At 38.3% G+C, this 19,812-nt stretch overlaps 2 protein-coding genes across 3 annotated transcripts in view; both read right to left on the reverse strand.

Annotated features, from left to right (window-relative positions):
- The window catches only part of helz (helicase with zinc finger), a 41,325-nt gene extending 31,608 nt beyond the window's left edge, over window positions 1-9,717 (reverse strand). The window contains exons 1-6 of one of the 2 annotated variants that reach the window (XM_086082849.1): window positions 9,670-9,717; window positions 3,915-4,145; window positions 2,729-2,765; window positions 1,867-1,991; window positions 435-491; window positions 99-150 (exon numbers count right to left, since the gene is read on the reverse strand). In XM_086082849.1, coding sequence (XP_085938975.1) covers window positions 99-150; window positions 435-491; window positions 1,867-1,991; window positions 2,729-2,765; window positions 3,915-4,127 — 484 coding nt within the window. In that variant the 5' untranslated portion in view covers window positions 4,128-4,145; window positions 9,670-9,717. The remainder of the gene's footprint in view (window positions 1-98; window positions 151-434; window positions 492-1,866; window positions 1,992-2,728; window positions 2,766-3,914; window positions 4,146-9,669) is intronic. The other variant, XM_086082850.1, reaches the window with a different exon arrangement.
- An 842-nt stretch (window positions 9,718-10,559) lies between these two features.
- Window positions 10,560-17,736, reverse strand: psmd12 (proteasome 26S subunit, non-ATPase 12). The gene is made up of 11 exons (XM_086083774.1): window positions 17,522-17,736; window positions 17,087-17,146; window positions 16,801-16,929; window positions 16,536-16,643; window positions 15,618-15,722; window positions 15,277-15,426; window positions 14,893-15,027; window positions 14,689-14,801; window positions 12,705-12,879; window positions 11,189-11,266; window positions 10,560-10,984 (listed from the first exon to the last, which is right to left on the reverse strand). Exons 1-11 carry the CDS (start codon window positions 17,627-17,629, stop codon window positions 10,775-10,777), a joined length of 1,371 nt encoding a protein of 456 aa, XP_085939900.1. The 5' UTR covers window positions 17,630-17,736; the 3' UTR covers window positions 10,560-10,774.
- Window positions 17,737-19,812: the final 2,076 nt, after the last annotated feature.

Genomic DNA, 19,812 nt, shown 5'->3' on the forward strand with positions numbered 1-19,812 from the left:
GTCACCCAAAATGTTCATGCACCAGGTCATTCATAACCTGAGATTCCACTGTACTTGTTTTGTTTAAAAATGAAACACACAAATTAACTTTTGCCTACCCTCCTCCTGGTCATCAGTGTATTCTGGTGCCATCTCACTCTTCTTTATCGCCTGACAGACAAAAACATGGGGTGAAGGTGAGGTGGACACACAGACAATTATTGTGTCATGGCTATTAATACAGTTCAACCAAACAAGCAATCTGGCCAATGGAATTATGAGCATTAGATCCAAAACAGCTAACTACACAAACTAGACTGAGTGGGATTAAATAGTTATAATTATGCTATTATGACTCCAGCCTGAAGCATTCACCAATCAAAACCTGGCAAAAAGGCATGAACAAAAAAGGACCGTAAGCATGGCAATGCAGTGTATCATGAATTGATACTAACCTCTATTTCTGAAAACAGAATTTTTAATCTGGATATGTCTTTTGCAACGATGCCATTCTGTAAAAGAAGATAAAGAAAATTAATTGCATTACAATGATTACTTGCAAGATGACATATTGAAAGATATATTTTGTTTTGAAAAAAATAAGTGAAAAAGACACACAGATACAGAGGATTTTCACTAACTAGAAGTAATTGTATTGTGGTCCTGACCACATGACCATTCATCTATCTACAATGCACTAGGGTTGTGCGGTAAAATGGTAATACGGTATCCCAGAGTGTCCAAAAATGGCAACGGTGTCACTGTCAATACCATCATTTGGGAAAAAAACAAAACCAAAACTGCAGCTTGCAGCGTACAATGACCCATTATGATATTAAACAAAATTCTTTGATAACACGACATTTGTAATTGTTTTCAAATTACTAATACTATAACAATGAATATTACTATAGCAGTTAAAAATTAATAGTAAGCTGTTAGTCATGTGACAGTCACGAGACAAAATGGCCAGTCAGCACAGATCTGTTAAGCGGTCCCTTAAGAAGAAAAAAAATGCAACTGCTACAATTTGGCAGCAAATGTCGATGTGGCCTGTATGCAATATCTGCATGAGGACTGTAACTGTGCGAGATGGAAAATACTTCGTATCTCCGGACTCATCTGAGGAACGATATCCCCCGCTCACTGCTGCAAAGAGATGAGTTTGTCGCCGCGCCACAAAGTGCTTTTATTTATACAAAAAAAAAAATCAGCAAGTGATTTTGTTTTCGTCCATGGACACACATCAACCCGAGACCGCGGCACGCAGGTGAGTGCATCTGGGTGTGCTCTTGGGGTGGGGGTGGAGGCTGCGTGCTTGTTTGTGTGTCGCGTAGATGTCGAATGTGCGCCCACAGCGGGGTCCATTAAAAGAGTCCAGTAAACCAAGAAACTGTTTGTAAGTGTGGAGGACCGTAGAAGTCCGCAGGGAACAATGTATTCTACGTAATGCTATCTGAGCTTGGCTACGCGGCGTAAAAGGAGCGCATGCACGTCAGCTACACACTTCAGCTCAAGATGTGCTGTCATGAAGTGACAGACATTCAAATGCGCTTCATCACACAAAAGAGTATTACAAATGCAACCGGAGCACACAGTGAACAGATCTGTGACCATTAACTTCTAGACAGATTGGCTGTTGTCAGAGCAAGATAAGTCTTAAAAAGTGTCTAAAATTAGCAACGGTATTACCGTATACCCCGGTGAAATGTGGAGATGGTAAAACTGTGTCAAAATTTAAATACCGCCCAACCCTACAATGCACACTATTATTCATCTATTCCATTTGTATAAATACATACATTGGTAGCTGGTAATATACTCTTATTCTGGTCTAAGTTTGCTCGGCACATTCAATGTATAGTAAATACTGTTCATTCAACATACCATTGGCTCGCCAAACAAAGCTTTAGAAAGGATGCTGGCCACATCCTGCAGGCTGCCATCCAACTGCATGGAGTTTAAGCTGGCCTGGAGTAAACCGTCTCCCCCCATCCTATCTTCTGCCAGGACTAGTTGGGAGAAAAAGCAAGAGCGTAGGGCCTCAGTCACTAATAAAATAATGTAATATTCATACAGTCAGTATACATGCAAAATCACAGCCTTATTCATGACGTGCCAATTTTCTTTGCACTAACATGTCAAGATTTCCCGAAAAATGACATCTGTCAAAATGCAAAGTTAACCAGACTTCAATGACAGAATGGCTACTTCATCCTGTAGAAATCACCAAGAATTTTGAAAATCAGATGAAGGCTTTTGTCAAGTTATTTATTACGATGGCCATTTAAAGAGACCTAACTAGCCTAAATTATAACTGAAACAGTTGATGTTTTTTTTTTTTTAAGTTCCCTTTTACCAGAAGGGAACTATTTTTACAACACACCCGCTGGCTATTTGTTGGGGGCTACCTGGGGCTCGTACGCACCATGTTGAGGCACCAAATTAGCGTTGGTCACTACCACTCACACTTTGGTCAAAACTTGAACACTAAAGAATCATTGACATTTTACTAACGTTTTGAAGCAAAACCAACTCATGGTTTAAAGAGGGTTTGTTTGCGACAAAGCAGACACTCATGAATAGATAACCAATTTATTAATTCATATATCGTACTAATATTGGTCTGAAAAAAAGTGGTATTGAACATCCCTACTTTATTGTGATGTATAATTAAATTATAATCTCTGAGTCATTATAGCCTTATATTAAATGTAAACATGCAATGCTTCCCTAACAAAATTCTTACCATGTTGGCAGTCTTGATCTGCTTCATCATATTTTTTCTGTTTGTAAAGAAAGAAGAAATTGAAAAACAGCCACAACAAATATACTTTAAACATGCTACCGGGATCGGGATCTTCAGGGGTTCAGGGAATCACTATCTTGGCCTCACAATGGACTCTCTTCTATCATTATACAATTTACGTTCAGTGTTCCCTCACCTATCGCGGCGTTACGTGCAATGCCCACCCCGCGTTAAGGTGAATTTCCGCAACGTAGAGAGCGTTAAAGCCATAATGCAACCACCACACAGTTCCCAATCTTCTAAACACTTAACTTTGTAAATATAATTAGAAAAATAACAGCATAAATAAAGAATCCAGTAGGCGTGGGTGCGCCGGGGGGTGGAGTAGGGGTAATAATCTCTGACAAAATCTATGATATAGCAAGGTACAACAATCCAAGACAAACCCCGTAATATAGGAATTTTTGACCCAAATACAAATCTGCGATATAGTGAATAGTAAACCGGGAAGCAGCAAGGAACCACTGTATTGTCATATGAACTTCTCTTGTTAGTTAACAGGGAAACAGTGTGTTATAAACATGCATAATTATTTTTTAAACCAGTCTATCCATTTTCAATAACACTTGTCTACAGAGTTGCAGGTGATCTGGAGCCTGTATCCCATCTAATTTTGGCTGAGAGGTGGCATTTACCCAACTCAGCAGGTAATCACAAGACATATAAACAAACCACACCCTTAACCTACCATATATATTTTTTTCTCTCCCAAAAATAAAAGGCATTGTTTTGCCACAACAAAAAACTTCCAAAATCGAGGCGAGGGGATATTAAATATACAGCTGGGCTCATAAGTTAACATACCCTGGCAGAATGATCAAAAGTTTACATACCGCAGTTACAGTAATGCGCATGTTTTCTTTAATGTGGGAGGAAGCTGGAGTACCCAGAGAAAACACACGCAAGCACAGGGAGAACATGCAAACTCCACACAGGGAGCCCGAAGCAGATTCAAAGCCAGAAACTCTCAAATGTGTGGCAGACATGACAACCACTACAGCACTGTGCTATCTCTTGCTAAGTGATAAATCGAATGATAAAACTAGATATACTGTAGAGCATTCATTCAGGGACTATTTCAATTTCAACAGGGTATGACAAGACATGGGAACAGCACTGGACTCACCAACTGAAGAAAGGCAGCGATGCGATAAAGCAAGGCCCGCCTGCGGAGGCATCCGGAAGGCGGATTCGGCGAAAGGGGGGCACCTGTGGGATGTACCACAGGACCAAGGACCGCCAAGGTGTCCGTGCTGTGAATGACTACCGCCTCATACTCCTGCCTGATTAACGATCTGCTGGCTTCTTCACATGATTTCTCCGCTCTCCTGTCCGCCATGACTCAGGGACAAAACTTCTAGGAGAAAACAAAAAACATTCACATCAGCTGTGGCAGACACATGTACAGATATATAGTGGCATCATGTAACGATTTGGGTAACTTCACACTTGAATCACATTTGAACCGGTCAGGAACCGTTTTCCTGGTATTGATACTCTGTACTGTATACTGTACCAATGTTCAGTACTTTTGTTTGTGCTAATAATGTATAATGTAATTATAAAATATAAGATTTTTTTTTAAATATAATTTCAATTTAACATTAATTTTGAATTATAAAAACCTTGACAAATAAAACATCATTAGTTTAAAACAAGTAGAGTGAAGTAAAAACGAATGTATTTACAAATGAAGTATAAATAATACAAATAAAGTACTACAAAATACAAAGCAAAGTTATTTGCAATGAACTGCGCGATGAATTACTGTAAAGTTAAACAGTAACACAAAGACAATGATCATATTAGTGTTTATTCATCTTCATATTTAGAAGAACACTAACTTCCAATGCAAGACGCACTGATTCAACACCAGTTATGACTGGATTTTTTTGCAAAAAAGTGAGGGATAAGTAAGCCAAACTGTGGTGGCCTACCAGAACCAGCACTGGCGCTGTATATCACTGCCCTTGGGGTGAGCCCAAAATCTATACTATTAGTCGGTTCCAACATGTGTATTTTTATTTATTTTGACAAATTATTCACCACTCGAATGTTGAAAATCACTTGCTTTCTTTGATGATGCAATGTCAATGGTCGAGCAAGCATGCTGCTAGTGACGCACGATAGTATCGGTGGCCGATAATTATCAGCAATTATCGACCAATTTGACATCATAGAGATAAACCAGATAATAAAGAAAGCCGCCGAAAATGGTAGACTTTCTGCGTTGGCCCATCTGTTGTGGTTGTGGCTCAAGTTGTACCCAACTCCTCAACCCCTCCCCTCCCCTCTCTTATAGTAGTGCTGCATGTTTGTGCATGTTTGTGACGTCATCATGCGTGCGACTTTGTGTTCACAGAAGATGCATCATGGCAACATGGCAGTCGCCAGTGTGGGCTTTCTTTACGGCGTCTACCCAAAATGTTACCCTTGCAGTTCTATTTCGTATTTTTGTTGCATTTTTAAAACATGACCGTTTTGATTTGGCAAACTCAAAATTAGTTACTTACAGGTTGTCTTTGAAGCAGAGATATCAAGAAAATTCTGCTTCATTGTGCTTTACACAATGTTTCAATGCATTTGTAAGTCTCTGTATGCATTTGGATTGGCTGGCAACCAGTTCAGGGTTTACCCCGCCTACTGCCCGTAGCCAGCTAGGATAGGCTCAGCGCTCCCCGCAAACCATGTGAGGACTAAGCGGTTAAGAAATGTAAATGTTGACTTATACATGTGACTCGAAAGTATATTTGTATTCAAGTTAATTTTGCAAACAATTATCAGCTTATCAACATTGGCACTAGGGGTACAATAGTTTCAGATTTTGGTGTATGATTATAATTTGAGAAAAAAAACACGGTTTTACGGTTATTCTTATAGACAAAAAAAATCACATCAGCATTCTTTGAAAAGGTTTATTTTTGCCTTTTAAAACAAATACAGCACACAAATAGGTAAAATAAATAAAGAGCGAAATATTATAGTTTCAGAACTTGAAAAGCTCAAATTGGCTTTAACTTTAGGTTCATTTTAACAAAGTGAAAATAAATAAATAATAAAATATAACAAATGGACGGTATGTACCATCTTTTTCTTTCATATTAAAAAAATAAAATTTTCTTTAATCTTTCAATTTCTTTCTATTTAAATCAAACTTACAGGTGAAATGTTCGTCCACAGCCTTTAAACTGGCGATTTGTGCAGTTTACCGTTACACATGTAGACACTTTGCAACTAAATGCGTATGCCGAGATACGTTTCTGGGGGCCGGAGTCCTGCAGGATTTGGATGTTTCAGTGCTCCAATAAACTAGAAGCTCATCAGCAAGCTCTGCATAAGCCTGATAACGATCATGTTCATTGGAAACAGGTGCAGGACTCCGGCCCTCGAGGACCGAGTTTAGACACCACTGCTATAAAACATTGCATATTAAAAGTGTTGATTTCATCACATTTATAATGACATTTGTAGGGCCATTTGTATTTTTACTTGTGTCCAGACTATATGGAGACCCTGGCCTGTAGAATTAACAATAAAATGAACTTCTAAAATGAATTTAAGACGGAAAAAAACTACAACAACAAAAAACAAAGAAAATATCTAGTGGCCATAAAAAGTCCCTTTCAAGATGTGTGGTTGTTGTACAAGCTCTCAAACTCAAGACAAGTGCTAAGAATTATATGAAATACTGTAATGCTTCAAATAACATTTAGGACTATCTCCCATTAAACCAGTTTTCACGCAAACTGTGGTGTCTCAGTCTGAACACTGGGTGGCACACTGGGTCACACCCACATAATGACGTAGAGTGTTCCCTCGCTATAACACGCTTCACTTTTCACAGCCTCACTATCACATTTTTTGTGTGCAACTTTGCATGCATTTTTTTACAGTAATGTATCTATTTTCTAAAATTTATGAAGGTTTGAATATTTAGAATGTTTAAACAAGAGGAAAATGTGAAAACATGTAAATGCCTTGATTAGAAAAGTGTATAAACTGTATGGTGAGGGGTTTTAAAGCCTTAAACCTTTTATAATAAATGTAAAACATAAAGCCAACTACTTTGCGGATTTCATTTATTGCTGGTATTTTTTTTTTACCTAACCCCGGCGGAAAACGAGGGAACACTGTACTTCATTCAATTAAGATAGCAGAAGAAAGGCACAAAAGGTTGAATGGATACTGTAGCATTGTGTGCCAACTCCACAGCTGCTAAATGAATAAATATAAATACAAGACTAATTGCTGAGAATGTGATACAGCTCATCAAACTCAATGTCCACTACAGGTAAAGACAGCATCCCCCGCCCTATTTCAAACTATTTGCGGCGATTATCTGCCGTGATCGGCGCACAATGAAGCTACATGCTATGGCCAACCGCCACACGCATTTCAACTGTCATATACAAAGCAATACATGGTAGTTTTGAGGACAGATTTGAAACTTAAGTGAAATAAATAACTTGCTCATATCTCAACCTTTAGGCAATTAATTACAATTACTGCTGTAACTTGCCAATTGGCTAGTTAATAAATTGGCCCTAGAAGTTTACAGTGGTGGTCCGTTCGGATTGATATTGCTGTATTGGATCAATTTTATTCAACCTTAACTGTGGATGGTTTGATAAAGAACCACACAAGCACTGGAGGTCGACATTTTTCAGGATTGGAACGGTACAGGATAATAAAAAAAATCATGAAAGTGGGATTATTCAGTTGGGGAAAAAATGACAGATGCGCAGCCATTTGTATTTTTCTTTCCATAAGCACACACACACACACCAACGTTAGCCAAAAGGACTACATGACCTGGAAGGCAATGGTGCTTTCTGTTGCGCTGGATTTCTTGAAACAGCGATGGCGGGATAGGACGGGAGTCTAATTCACTGACAGCGGGACAGGACAGGGCTTTTTATTTTATTTTATTTTTTACTATGGTCCAGGACTGGGAGGGGGCATTTTTTTTCTGTGGGAGTGGGATGGGAGGGAGTGAAAATCTACTCCCATGTCACCCTCTAGAACGCACTACACTTTTTTGGGGGGAATGGGAGTCAACTTGATCTTTAATCACGGGATTGGGATGGGACCACAGAATATGAAATGAGCAGAAGCGTCAAAAGGTGCCTTTGGGTGAGTTCGGCAAACCTCTGCAATTTCTGTGGTGACCATACTGTTTTATTCAGAGATGATTCGCTTCAGTGTTTATACTGCAATTGATTTTGACAACTTAAAATCTGTGTCGGGCAAATGCGCATAAGGCGTGCAGTTCTTTGTTAGTCTAAGATGGGTTTCTTCTTTGGAATGGCGGATGGGGCAGCGAAATAAGAGAACTGTCCATCCATCCATTTTTCAAACCACTTATTGAAATTTTAAAATTCCAGGAGTTTGAAATTTAGTCCCAAGTTCCAATTTATTCTTTATTATGGGGATGAAGTTCTACTAAATTGGAGCTCAAAGATGGCACCTTTGGCCACCTTTATAAAGAGCGCCATTAATTTGACATTTTCACCCTTTTTTTTTGTTATTTAATGTTCATTGTGCTTCATATAATGTCATATAAACCTTTTCTGGACTGTTTTCAGCGTTTCTGGCCGCCAGTCAATGAAGGAGAGTATCTGTGATTGTTGTTTTGCATATTCACAGACAGTATGTTTGCAACTGCCCTGTTTTTGTTGAGTGGAGACTGTCGGCAAGACTGGAGTGTCGTAGACGTAGAGTCGAATACCTCCCAGAGGATATATGGAGATGGTAGAGAGTTAGCACTAAATGTAAACTGAAGCAAAATTGGTTCAATTCTCCTGCCCTATCGTTCTGTTTATGTATCATTCACCAATGGGCAAACTACCAGCTGTTAGTAAACTACAGCAGCTTGTTTACTTTGAAACTCTGCTTTCAGCAAAATTGCGTGACATCACATATGCTGCAATTGCAACATCTATGATCCAGGCACCTTTATGCTAGTCAATGGAGACTTCAAACTTGCTCCTCTCTCATTTTCTAACAGCTTCAAGCAACATGTGTGTATTGTGACGGGGAAGATTTTGTTTGGTTATGAATGCAGTACAGTATTATTCTAGGTTGTGTGTGCAGCACTTTGTTACAGCTGCATATGTTGTTAAAGTGTTATGTACATTGTGTTAAAGTGTTATGTACAATGTGTTGTGTTCGTACGGCAACAACTATTTTGGTGGGATTCAGTGGGAAATTCCAATGTTTAGTGTGAGACTATCTTGCACAGCAAGGGGGACAGAACAAAAAAAAAATCATCACTGCACTGGTTGAAATAACAGACCAGCGAGATTAAAGGTAAAAATAACCAATTCGGTCTCGTTTTAATATAATGGCATGGCGCCATTTCAAAACTAACCGACGCATCTGATTTAATTGAGAAGACCAGAAGAACGTTTATACATAAAAGAGGCAGGGTAAGGGCTTTCCTCTTTCGTGAGGCAAACTTGTTTTGACTGTGACAAACGGTGACGTTTCAAAGCCTCGAAAATGTCTCCATTGCGCTGCGTTTGCAAAGGCACAACTGCAATGCCGTTAACAAGGGAGCGTACCGCTTGCAGTTTGCTTGCTTGTCAAAACATGCATCTTCGCAGCACAAACCTTGAAAGCTCGAATAAAGAGTAGCAGGCTGCTGGGTTAACGTTAGCAGGCTAGGTTGGCTAGCTGGGTTCGCCGAAACAAAACGGGATCGGGCCTGTGATTCCGCTAGGGTATATTGGCGCATATAATTCATATGACATCGCGCTCTTGTCTACGCATAAAATTCAAACATCCTTTATTTTACTAATGCTGCGCATTAGACATGATTTACACCAGCCTCAAAATAAAAACAGAAATTGATGGTTTGAAAATGGGAAGTCAACACTTACCTAGCTTTACTTTCTACGCCATCTTGGATCCACTTGTCAGACTCTCGCAAAGCATCATGGGATGAAATGATCTGAAGGTTGAAAGGAGCGCGGGTGCGTGCGTGCGTTGTTTTGTGACATTCGTTTGTTGAAAAAGTCAAAGTCACGTTATGGGATTTAACTCAGTGTCCGGAAGAAAATAATCAAAAATTTCAAGTGTGAATTTGAAACATTTGGTCATGGAAGAGTAAAAAAATATATATTTTAAAAAAAACCTGAGTAGTCAGTTTCACAGCAATAGCCTACTAGGGTAAAAACAAAAAAACTATTTCTCTTTTTTTAATTTATCGATACGACTGGCCCCCAAGCCAATCACAGGGTATGTTTTATATTTTTTTTGCAGCAATTATCAAGTTTTGCTCCAAATTAGTAATCCCCCCACTATGCAGCAGCAGAGTTCTGTGTGAAATGGCTTTGTGTTTTGCAAGAAAAATTTTCAATATCATTTAATTGGTTTTAAAAGTATTACAGACAACAAATTTGAGTATTTTTTTTTCATCTCTTACTCTGACAAAGCAGAACAATGAAATACTCTTCCAATTAACAATAGTTGAGTCGGTATATAAATGACCTGTTGCCATTGATAAAATAGAATACCATCGTGTTAGATTTCACACTGAACGCAAATTTGCGAGAGACAAGATCGGCATTTCAGCTTTTTGCAACATTTTTCTCATGTTAAGTACATGACCTGGTTGACAGGTTGAGAAACACTGCTCACGATGTGTTCTCATCTGCCACTGTGTTCCCACAAACATGCTTTTGGATGTAACTAAGAAAGTTCAAATAATTTGCAGCTAGTGGCTCGATCGTTAGTATTGTACTGTTAGCATTAAATACTATTTTACACATTCTTTACACAAATGGGAGTTTATTTTTTTAGATTGCATTTTTTTCAACAAGTAAATGTTCAGGCTCTAACAAGTCATGCTGAAGTTATAGCATGAAGGCATGCCTGGAGTATTCAACGGACAAAACAACCCAACACAGTTGTGCTGCTGTGCTGGTACTGCAGATTGAGAAGGGAAAACACGAGAAATAAAAACAACAAAATAACAACGATGCTTCACTGCAGGTTGTGGATCATCTCCTCCTTGGCGATGAGATGTGTGGTCTTGTTGACCAGCGACATGAGGGAGTTGAGTTTTTGTGACCAGTCATTGAGGAGGTCGTTGGGATCTTTGGGCCTCTGGAAGTTGATGATCCCGGCCAGACGGTCCACTTTGGCGTAGATCGTCTTGTTCACAACGAGGCTGGAGAGAAACTCCTCGGATTCCTGAAGAATAGAATATACCAGACTTTTTCAAACATGGGAAGACTGCATCCTAACTTTACAATTTGAATAAGGATAACACTTATCATCATGTGTGCTAATGTAAGTAGCCTACTTCTGTTTAATATCATGTAGTACTATAATTAGTGTTAAAATGCATGCATTTTTAAGCAAAGACAAGTGGACAACAGTCAAACGAGTCCTTACGTCGACTGAGAGGTCAAGGAGCCCAGCCATCCTCTTCATTGTGATTCTGGTGTAATATTTGGCCATTATTCTTATGTTCTGTGGAAGAGAAGATAATTTTTTAACATATATCATAATCCATCCATTTTCTGAATCGCTTATTCCTCACAAGGGTCACGGGGGTGCTCGAGCCTATCCCAGCTGGCTTCGGGCAATAGGCGGGGTACACCCTGAACTGGTTGCCAGCCAATCCAGTTATATATATCATATTTAACATATTTATATTCTGCTGATATAATTGTAACTATGCTTTGTCTCCTTTTTGGAGAACTGTCTGAGCAAGAGTGAAAACAGCTGCTAAGGAATACTTAAAAAAAAGTGTGTTTAATAATATGTTTAAAACTGCTTTAAGATTGTGGGAGGAGTAGAAAATGACTTCATTTATTTATTTAAATTGGGTCTCTCGGGTGGACAGATATCGATATGGAACATATCCCTCTCGACAAACTAGGGTTTACTGTATCTAAAGGCTCATGTCACTTATTTGACCAATGTCTGTCACTGACTACGTTTACATGCAGTCAATATTTGGGTTAAGGTCAAAATTCTAGTTTCTGAAAACTTCAGGATAACCCGTTAACATGCGTAAATTGACAGTCACTCCTGCATACATATTCCGAACTAAATCACAACACAAAGTCAAAGTCAATATGCAAATAGGCATAAATTCCGAAATTATATTCATGTCTAAAAGTATTCGGTTTCCTCCTCACTACAAAAGTGTGGTTCTATCTATCTAAAGTGTTGTGCTCTTTGGGATGATTACCTGTCATTTTTCTTAACCGATTCCATATTATTTTAGCATTTCCATTTGATTTTTCAATTATGATGAGAAAAAAATAATAATAAATCGGCCTTTGCTTTTCTTAAGGATCTGACTACTTTATTTAGTATGGAAATGCTATCCATTGCCACCACATTGAATTATCAGGCAGGAATGCCCCAAGTTTCGCTTTATTATACTTTATGCAATAGAATGTCAATATTAATTAATTATTTTTGTTGAAACTTTGTTATAAATAATTCAATGCACTTTCGTTTGCAATGGCACTACAGTGTATATAGCGATTGCCTTATTATGTTATGAACCAAAATAAAAATCCATGATCGAGTGAATCCGCAATAAGTGAATCGCAAAGTAGCGAGGGACCACTGTATAAATAGTGTGGCATTTTTGCCATAAAGGCAGAAAATAACGGGAAAACCCCAAGGAGAAATCCATGTATTCACGTTAGCTACCTTAGCGAGTGACAACGGAAGATGTCCATTAGGCATACAAGTAGTTCCTGTACTGAAAAGATCAAGATTCGGTGTGGAATCGTTCAATCAAGGTTCACTAGTACGTGTATGACCAAACATTCAGGTTAGAAAAGGAGTAACCTGAGCTGCGCATTTACACGGCCTATCAAAACTAGAATATTGGCAATATTTGGCCAATCGACTGCATATAAACGTAGTTACTTAGCCCTGGACTTACGTGCTCCACCACTCTGTTTTTCAGATCCTTCCACCGCTTCTCCCCCTCCTCAGAATACAAAAAGACATCTGTAGCAGGGCTCCCGGGCGAGCCCTCTCGCAGCTCTTTCCCATAATCCTCCACAAGGGCAGCCCAGCGCATAAGCTCCATGGTGGTGAATTGCTTTAGAAGCTCCCTGGAGATGGATTACAATTAGACTGACCACCAAAAATATACATTTCACAATTGTCACTATGGAATATTTTTAGAGTGCAATTATTTATTTTTGCATTAAAATGTATTACAAAATCATATTTTATCCAATAACTCTTTATTAACCAATTATTGTGTTTATTTGGTATTGTTTAATGATTAAACAAAGTCAAATAACAATTAAGCAAGCAAATGTTGGCATATGTTTTATTTTGATTCAACACAAAATATAACCAGTTTGCTTTCATTAAGGTCTACAGATATCATATCAGAGATTATTTACTGTTGGAGGCTGAAATCAGAGGACTGACTATTTTAACAGTGGTTCTAAATGATTATTCAATTATCAAAATAGTTGGTTATCAATTTGATGGTCTAACAATCAAATAATTTTGACACCTCAAATTCACAGCACTTCACATTTCCACATTTTGTTATACAGTTGGGTAAAAAAAAAACATTTGGCCAAAATACAATAGGAAGTCAATGGGAAACTGTATCTTAAATTGAATAATAAATTAAATTTAAAAAATCCAAAATAAATTCATTCAAAAAATTCTCCCCGCTTAAAGTTTTACACGACACCCCTTAAAAAAGGTAGAGTCCAAAGGATTTCCCTCCAAAATAAATGCTAGATGTATACAAATGAAACTTGTCTCAATTAACACCTCTGGGCATCTGTTAATGTGTGGTGGTGATTTTGTCCTCGACCACCACTCCCCCGCCTATATTTTGAGCTTTGTTTTGTTTTGACCTGTTTGGGATGTTTCAAGGCGGGGACTCATCTTCCATCCAGCAAATAACAGAGCGGAGGGCGTGTCACTGTGGACTGGCCACAATTGAGCAGAGACTGGAGCGATTGCTCACAATGGCTGACAGTGCCAAAGAGAGGAAATATTCCGCTACGAAATGTACAGCAGATAGTGAGGCTTGGGCTGAAGAGCGACGCGGCGTTGGCCTGTTTGCTGTTGGGCAGGTAAGTGCCAAACACAGAATGTTAGCCTGCTAATTTAGCAACATGCTAGGTTTCAATCTAGAACATTTACACTGGGCAATATGCAAATCGAAGCAAATTGGGTGAATGCCTGGACGTGCATATATAATGTATTTTGCTATAATGTTATTAGTGCTCTCAAGTCTCATGTACTCAGCGTGCGTGCAGGGGACGTGAATTGTTGAGCCCGATGGGTGGAGTTTTGAATGTTGTTTACACAAACTTCAATGAAAATCATTCGGACTTTACCTTTATTAACAACATGAAGTTAGAATTTTTTGGACCAATTTATGAAGAATAAAAACTAAGAAATCACCTTGTACACAAGTATTCATAGCCTTTGCTCAATACTTTGTTGCTGCACCACTGACAGTCTTGAGTTTTTTAGTTTTAATATGACGCCACTAGCGTAGCAATTTTGCCCACTTCCTCTGTGTAGCACCTCACAAGTGCCACCAGATTTAATGAGGAGTGTCACAGCACAGTCAATTTCAGACCTCTCCAGTTCAATTGGATTCAGGTCTGGGATCTGGCTGGGCCACACAGGGATATTCACAGAGTTGTTCTAAAGCTACTCCTTTGATATCTTGGCTATGTGCGTAGGGATTTTAGTTTCTTGTTAATACATTTGCAAAAAGACAAAAAAAAACATGTTATTATAAGGGGTGTTGAGTGTAGAATTTTGAGGACAAAATTAATTTATCAAATTTTCGAATAAGGCTGTAACAAAACAAAATGTGGAAAAAGTGAAGTGCTCCGAATACTTTCTGGATGCAGTGTAAAAGTCATGTAACTTACTTGTATTTGGAAATTTCTTCCAATTTCTTATCTGCACTGATTCTGTGTACGAGGTCAGACTGTTCATTATCGTATGGGGCGAGAATCACATACAGCACGACACTTTTCAGGGCCTAAAACACATTAATTTTATGCACACAATGGTTTATGAGGATAATGGATCAGTTATCAGGAGCAGATACGTTTAATGTAGCACAAATGTACCTGCTGCCACTTGCTGCTGTCTTCCAAGATGCACGGGGTGTCATAAATGGCCCGATAGTGTTTGCAGATAGACAGGTAGGACCCCTCATGCTGGTCCACCTGTATCATTAGGTTGTAGTACTTCAGCTTCAGTTCCTAAATTGTTCATAGGGAAGATAGTTTTCAGTTAACCCCTCCATCCATAATTTTTTTCAGCACTTTTACTCATTGAGGCTAGAGTTGAGCTGCAGCCTATCCCAGGTGACTTTGGATAATAGTCAAGGAGCAGCATCAATTTAGTCTTTAGTCAATCACAGTTAATAAAACACACACACACACCTTCACTCAATCTTCTATTGGACATAATAATATATTGTTAAATCCCTTATTGTGTCAGTGCCTTACCTCACTACCTTCCTCTTGGAAGAATTTGGTGTTTATCTTCTTGCTAATGATCTGTGTGCGAATGTAATCCTTGACAGCAACACAAAGCCTCATCTGTTCCAAGATGAACTCCACTTTTTCTTTTTTCTCCATAGAGCCATACGTCTCCACCTGAACAAAAAAAGAAGAAGAAATAAACAGTCTGATTAGGCTCATAAATGGTATTTTGTTTGCAGGAGGTCCAAAATAAAATTGGCAATTACATGCGATATATTATATATATATATATTACTTGGTTGGTCACCAATTTACTTGGGTGGCCCACCCAAGTATTAACATGGTGTGGGAAACACTGCTCTAACCTGCAGCTCCTGAAGAATGGATGATGCCTCTTTTACATCTCCACTTTGTTCCTTGATATTAGCCAAGGTCTTTGTGAGCCTGGCACGCTCAATCTCGACATAGATCTGCAAAGAGGACAATGCGTCAAAACTTAACTGAAGTAGCAAACCCAACATGACACAATAACATTTGTTGAATTAAGAATAGCAGCCATGGAACCTCCATAGTGAAACTGAAATTTGGACTTTGACCAAAATACAGTTCGATGAAGGGGAAACTAAAAAAATAAAAAATAAAATCACACAAAAATAACTTAAGTAAACAAAACGCAGTTTTTCAATACCGGTAGTGATTTGATCTATTTAGAGATAATAATAAAAAATAAAAAAACAACTATTAAAAACTACGGTACATGACCTTGTAAGGAAAGGTACTTGACCCCCCCCCCATGTTAAATTATGAATTTACTGTGGCTAATAAAAAATTTCTGTACATTTTCACTGACAACACGCAAGTCTGATTACCTCCATACTTGTTCAATCAAGAAATCACCTAAATCAAACTTATGTGACAACACAAAGTAAGCCAAAAGATCTAAAAAAGCTGCAACAACATGCCATAACCCAAAGAAATAAAAAAAAAACATATGAGAAATACAGTAATTGACATATCAGTCTCGTTTTAGGACTCCAGTAAATCACAGTGAGAGCCAATATTCAAAAATTTAGAACACATGGAACAGTGGTGAACGCTTGATTTCGGTTGTTGCTGCTGAGGGTAGCCCAAGCAGTTATTAGGTTTAGTGGCAATCACTATTTCACACAAAACCATAAAGGTTTGGATTTTTTAATCTTCCTTAATAAAGGTTTAAATTAGATTTTCAAGTGTCTCACATCTGATGAACTATGATGCAAATGATTATTTGACACATAGCAAACCTTTCCAGCAGTCACAGTGCGAAGCGTGTCAATGAGTCTCAATTTGATGGTCAAATCAGTCACAGAATCGACATACTTGTAACATTCTTGCACCATCTTTGTAACAGCCTAATGGGAGAATCAAAACAACACATTTTTTTAAATACAACCTCGACAAACATTGTGAACACTAGACAATGTCTGAGAATAATTCCGAAAACCTTAGGGGTGTAAAATTATTAATGACTCGACTGGTATAACGAGACTTTGAAAAATCATGTCTGACCTGCTTCAACTGACTCCTTCTTTTGGAAAGTAGCATAATGTTTTCGTTGAGGGCATCCCAGTCTTTTGCTGCATAACACATCTGGACCACAGCCACAAGGATTCTCGACGTGGACAGCATGTCAGATGCCTTTACAGAGAATTTAAACGAAAAGAAGAAAACAACTTGACATTTTATCAGGACCAAAACAACCAATCAAACGTAAAATAAAAATAGCAGTAACTAAATGTATCCAAAACCCTCAGTCTATTTAGCGAGTTAAAACAAAGTTAACGATTAGACTTACCGTTCTAGTTTGCTTCTCTAATGACAACAAACTTTCAACTGCTTCTTGCAGCTTGCCGTCCTGATGAAGAAAATACAGCATGTTGATTTTTATTATATTACACGCTTCCACATTTTAGCATTTGCCACATTAAACATTTGCCCAGCATAAGCTTTTATTCAAGCAAATAAGATTGTTGGGATGATGTTGATCACTACGGCTAATCAAGTTAGCATGCTAGCATGCTTCGTTATACAAAAAAAGCTCACCAAAGGCACAGCGATAGAAACTTAAGGATGTGTAGGAGTTCGACATTTTATGAACTACCAGCTTTTTGTTTCAACGCATTCATCTGTTATGTGGCATTTTTCAGGCGTGTAACATTAGCGCAATGCTAGAAGTCTAGTAGTTGACACCATGACTCAGCCGACTGTGGCCTCTTTCACGACCGCTTACTTTAGCCATTTTCTCGCATTCGGGGAGACGTTGATCTACAGTTGAGCTGTAGTCGACCTCCATCTTTACAATCTTTCCATCGGATCTTTCGGCGCGTTCATCTGCCATGTTTGTGATGCCTTGGCAAGGATAATGTACAACGGGTGGACGACTGGACGACTCCTCAGGCTACCGCAAGTATTTTGCTTGTCTGTGAACGCAACTGGGAATTGACCAATCAGTTACGAGCGTCTTAAAGTTGTCCAGCACGCCTGAAGGACCCTGAAAGGACCACTTTGGTTATTTGTGAGCATGCCTGGTTCAAAGTCTTGTTTTTTCCCCCCTTAAATTGAACATTTTTTATTGAGAAAAAAAAAGAACGAAAGAAAAATGGTGTGGTTAGTCAATAGTACAAAAAGCGTGTGTAAAGGAACAAGTAGCCTCAATATGTCTGACTAAACAAAGACTAATAAAAGTAATTAAAAATAATTAAAAATGTTAAATTTGTATACATTTTTACTTAAAAAAAACTAAACAATAATTCAATTAAAAATTCACATGGCACACCAGTGGTGTGACACCACCAAACCAAATGTCACAAAACGTATGAATGCTACTTACAAATGTACTTATTCTGTGTAAAATTAAATTTGGTCCAGTAATTGAACACAAAACTGATGTACTTGCAAGAAGCCAGGACGTTTTTATTGTATGAATGGCAACGTGTGGATATAGGTTTATTTTACCTTTGGAGATTTAATTGAAGCGCATTAACATTGGAAATGGGAATATGGTCACCCTAGTATAGTTTCCAGCTATGAGGATGTCTCCAACATCACCCTAGCGTGCCACAGGACCATGGTTTGGGAATCACATCTAGTTGTTCACACTTCTACCTTATTCAGGAGGCCCTTTGTCTTGACTCTTGCCTCGGTGTGTGTAATATGGTCTCGTCTTGCCTGGGTGTTTTTTCTCCGGATATACTGGCTTCGCCCAAGATTCCAAAAACATGTCTGTTAGGTTCATTGATTGGTGTGAATGCATGTCAAGGGGCCGTACAGAGCTTCTCAAACAGCTGGTATGGGCTCACCCATGACCCTAACAGGGATACAGAAATGGATGAATGGACCACCCCTGGTTTGAATCATAGCTTCATATATTTTAATGTACATTAATAGCCTACATTAAAATACTGTTTTATTAATTTTATTTAATTAATTATTACTGTAATTTTATTTAAAAGTGTGTGTAGATGAACATGAGACAGTCAAAGCATGTTGAAAAAGTGCTTGTAGAATGAAAGATGAAACAGCATTACAATGAATGTAGGTTATAAAATATTGAGATTATTAAAACCACACTACTCTATAGTAAAACTTTGTGAATGGACAAGGTTTTGCAGCCAGAACGACTCACAAGCATGCGATCTCTACTATATACCAGTAGAGGTCTCTTTCATGTAGCGTTCACTGGTTTGAGCAGTACCACAGACCATAAAAGGAGCTTAAAAGCGTCAGCAATTTCCCAGCTTGTGGCAGGAAGAGCCCTGAAGGCTTGACCAATATTTGAATCCTAAACATAAACATTTAAGGGTAAAAAAAAAATACAAAGAAAAGAAAAGCTAAACGAGGCCTGCATTACTGGATTCCATACCAAAATAGAGCATCAACTATGTTGCTGCATTAACTACGTTGATGTTGCTCTCAGACAACTTTACATATACTATACAAATACTTGATGAAGGAGATTGGAGACTGGAGAGTATCAAATACTTTTACCTCTACCTCAACAGCCAATCGGTCTGTTATTTTCACTAATATGGCTTCTGAAAATAACATCTTAATTTTTAAAACACGAAAATCCAAAGCCAAGGCATTTATTGAGCACAAAAATCTTTCTTCGATGCTGGTGTGATTCTCTGCTGTAAAGCGGAACAGATGTCTTTAACAGTTTACAGATTTGTTTATCCTTTTTACCCCCTTTGGCATAAAACCACAGCTCAAATGATGTCATACTCTAATCTGTGTTTTAGTCAACAAGACCTTATTAGAATTGTTGCGTCATCAAAAGGCCTTTACTTTCTCAGCAAGAGAAAGAAAGAAAGCTTAATACTTCAAAATACTGTTTTGTACTGTCAGTAAATGTTTCTTGCACTATGCTGTACATGTCACATGACATGTACAACTCATATCAAATCATGTCTCCTTCATACGTGCCGAATGCACTTCACAAAGGTTGTGTGAAAGAGATTAAGAATGAAGAAGAAACTATAGACGCTATGGTGGTCAAATCATTGTGTCGTATAGATAAAT

Source organism: Leptonotus elevatus, chromosome 8, assembly GCF_054856555.1.
Source record: "Leptonotus elevatus isolate MCC_2025b chromosome 8, RoL_Lele_1.0, whole genome shotgun sequence".
NCBI lineage: Eukaryota > Metazoa > Chordata > Actinopteri > Syngnathiformes > Syngnathidae > Leptonotus > Leptonotus elevatus.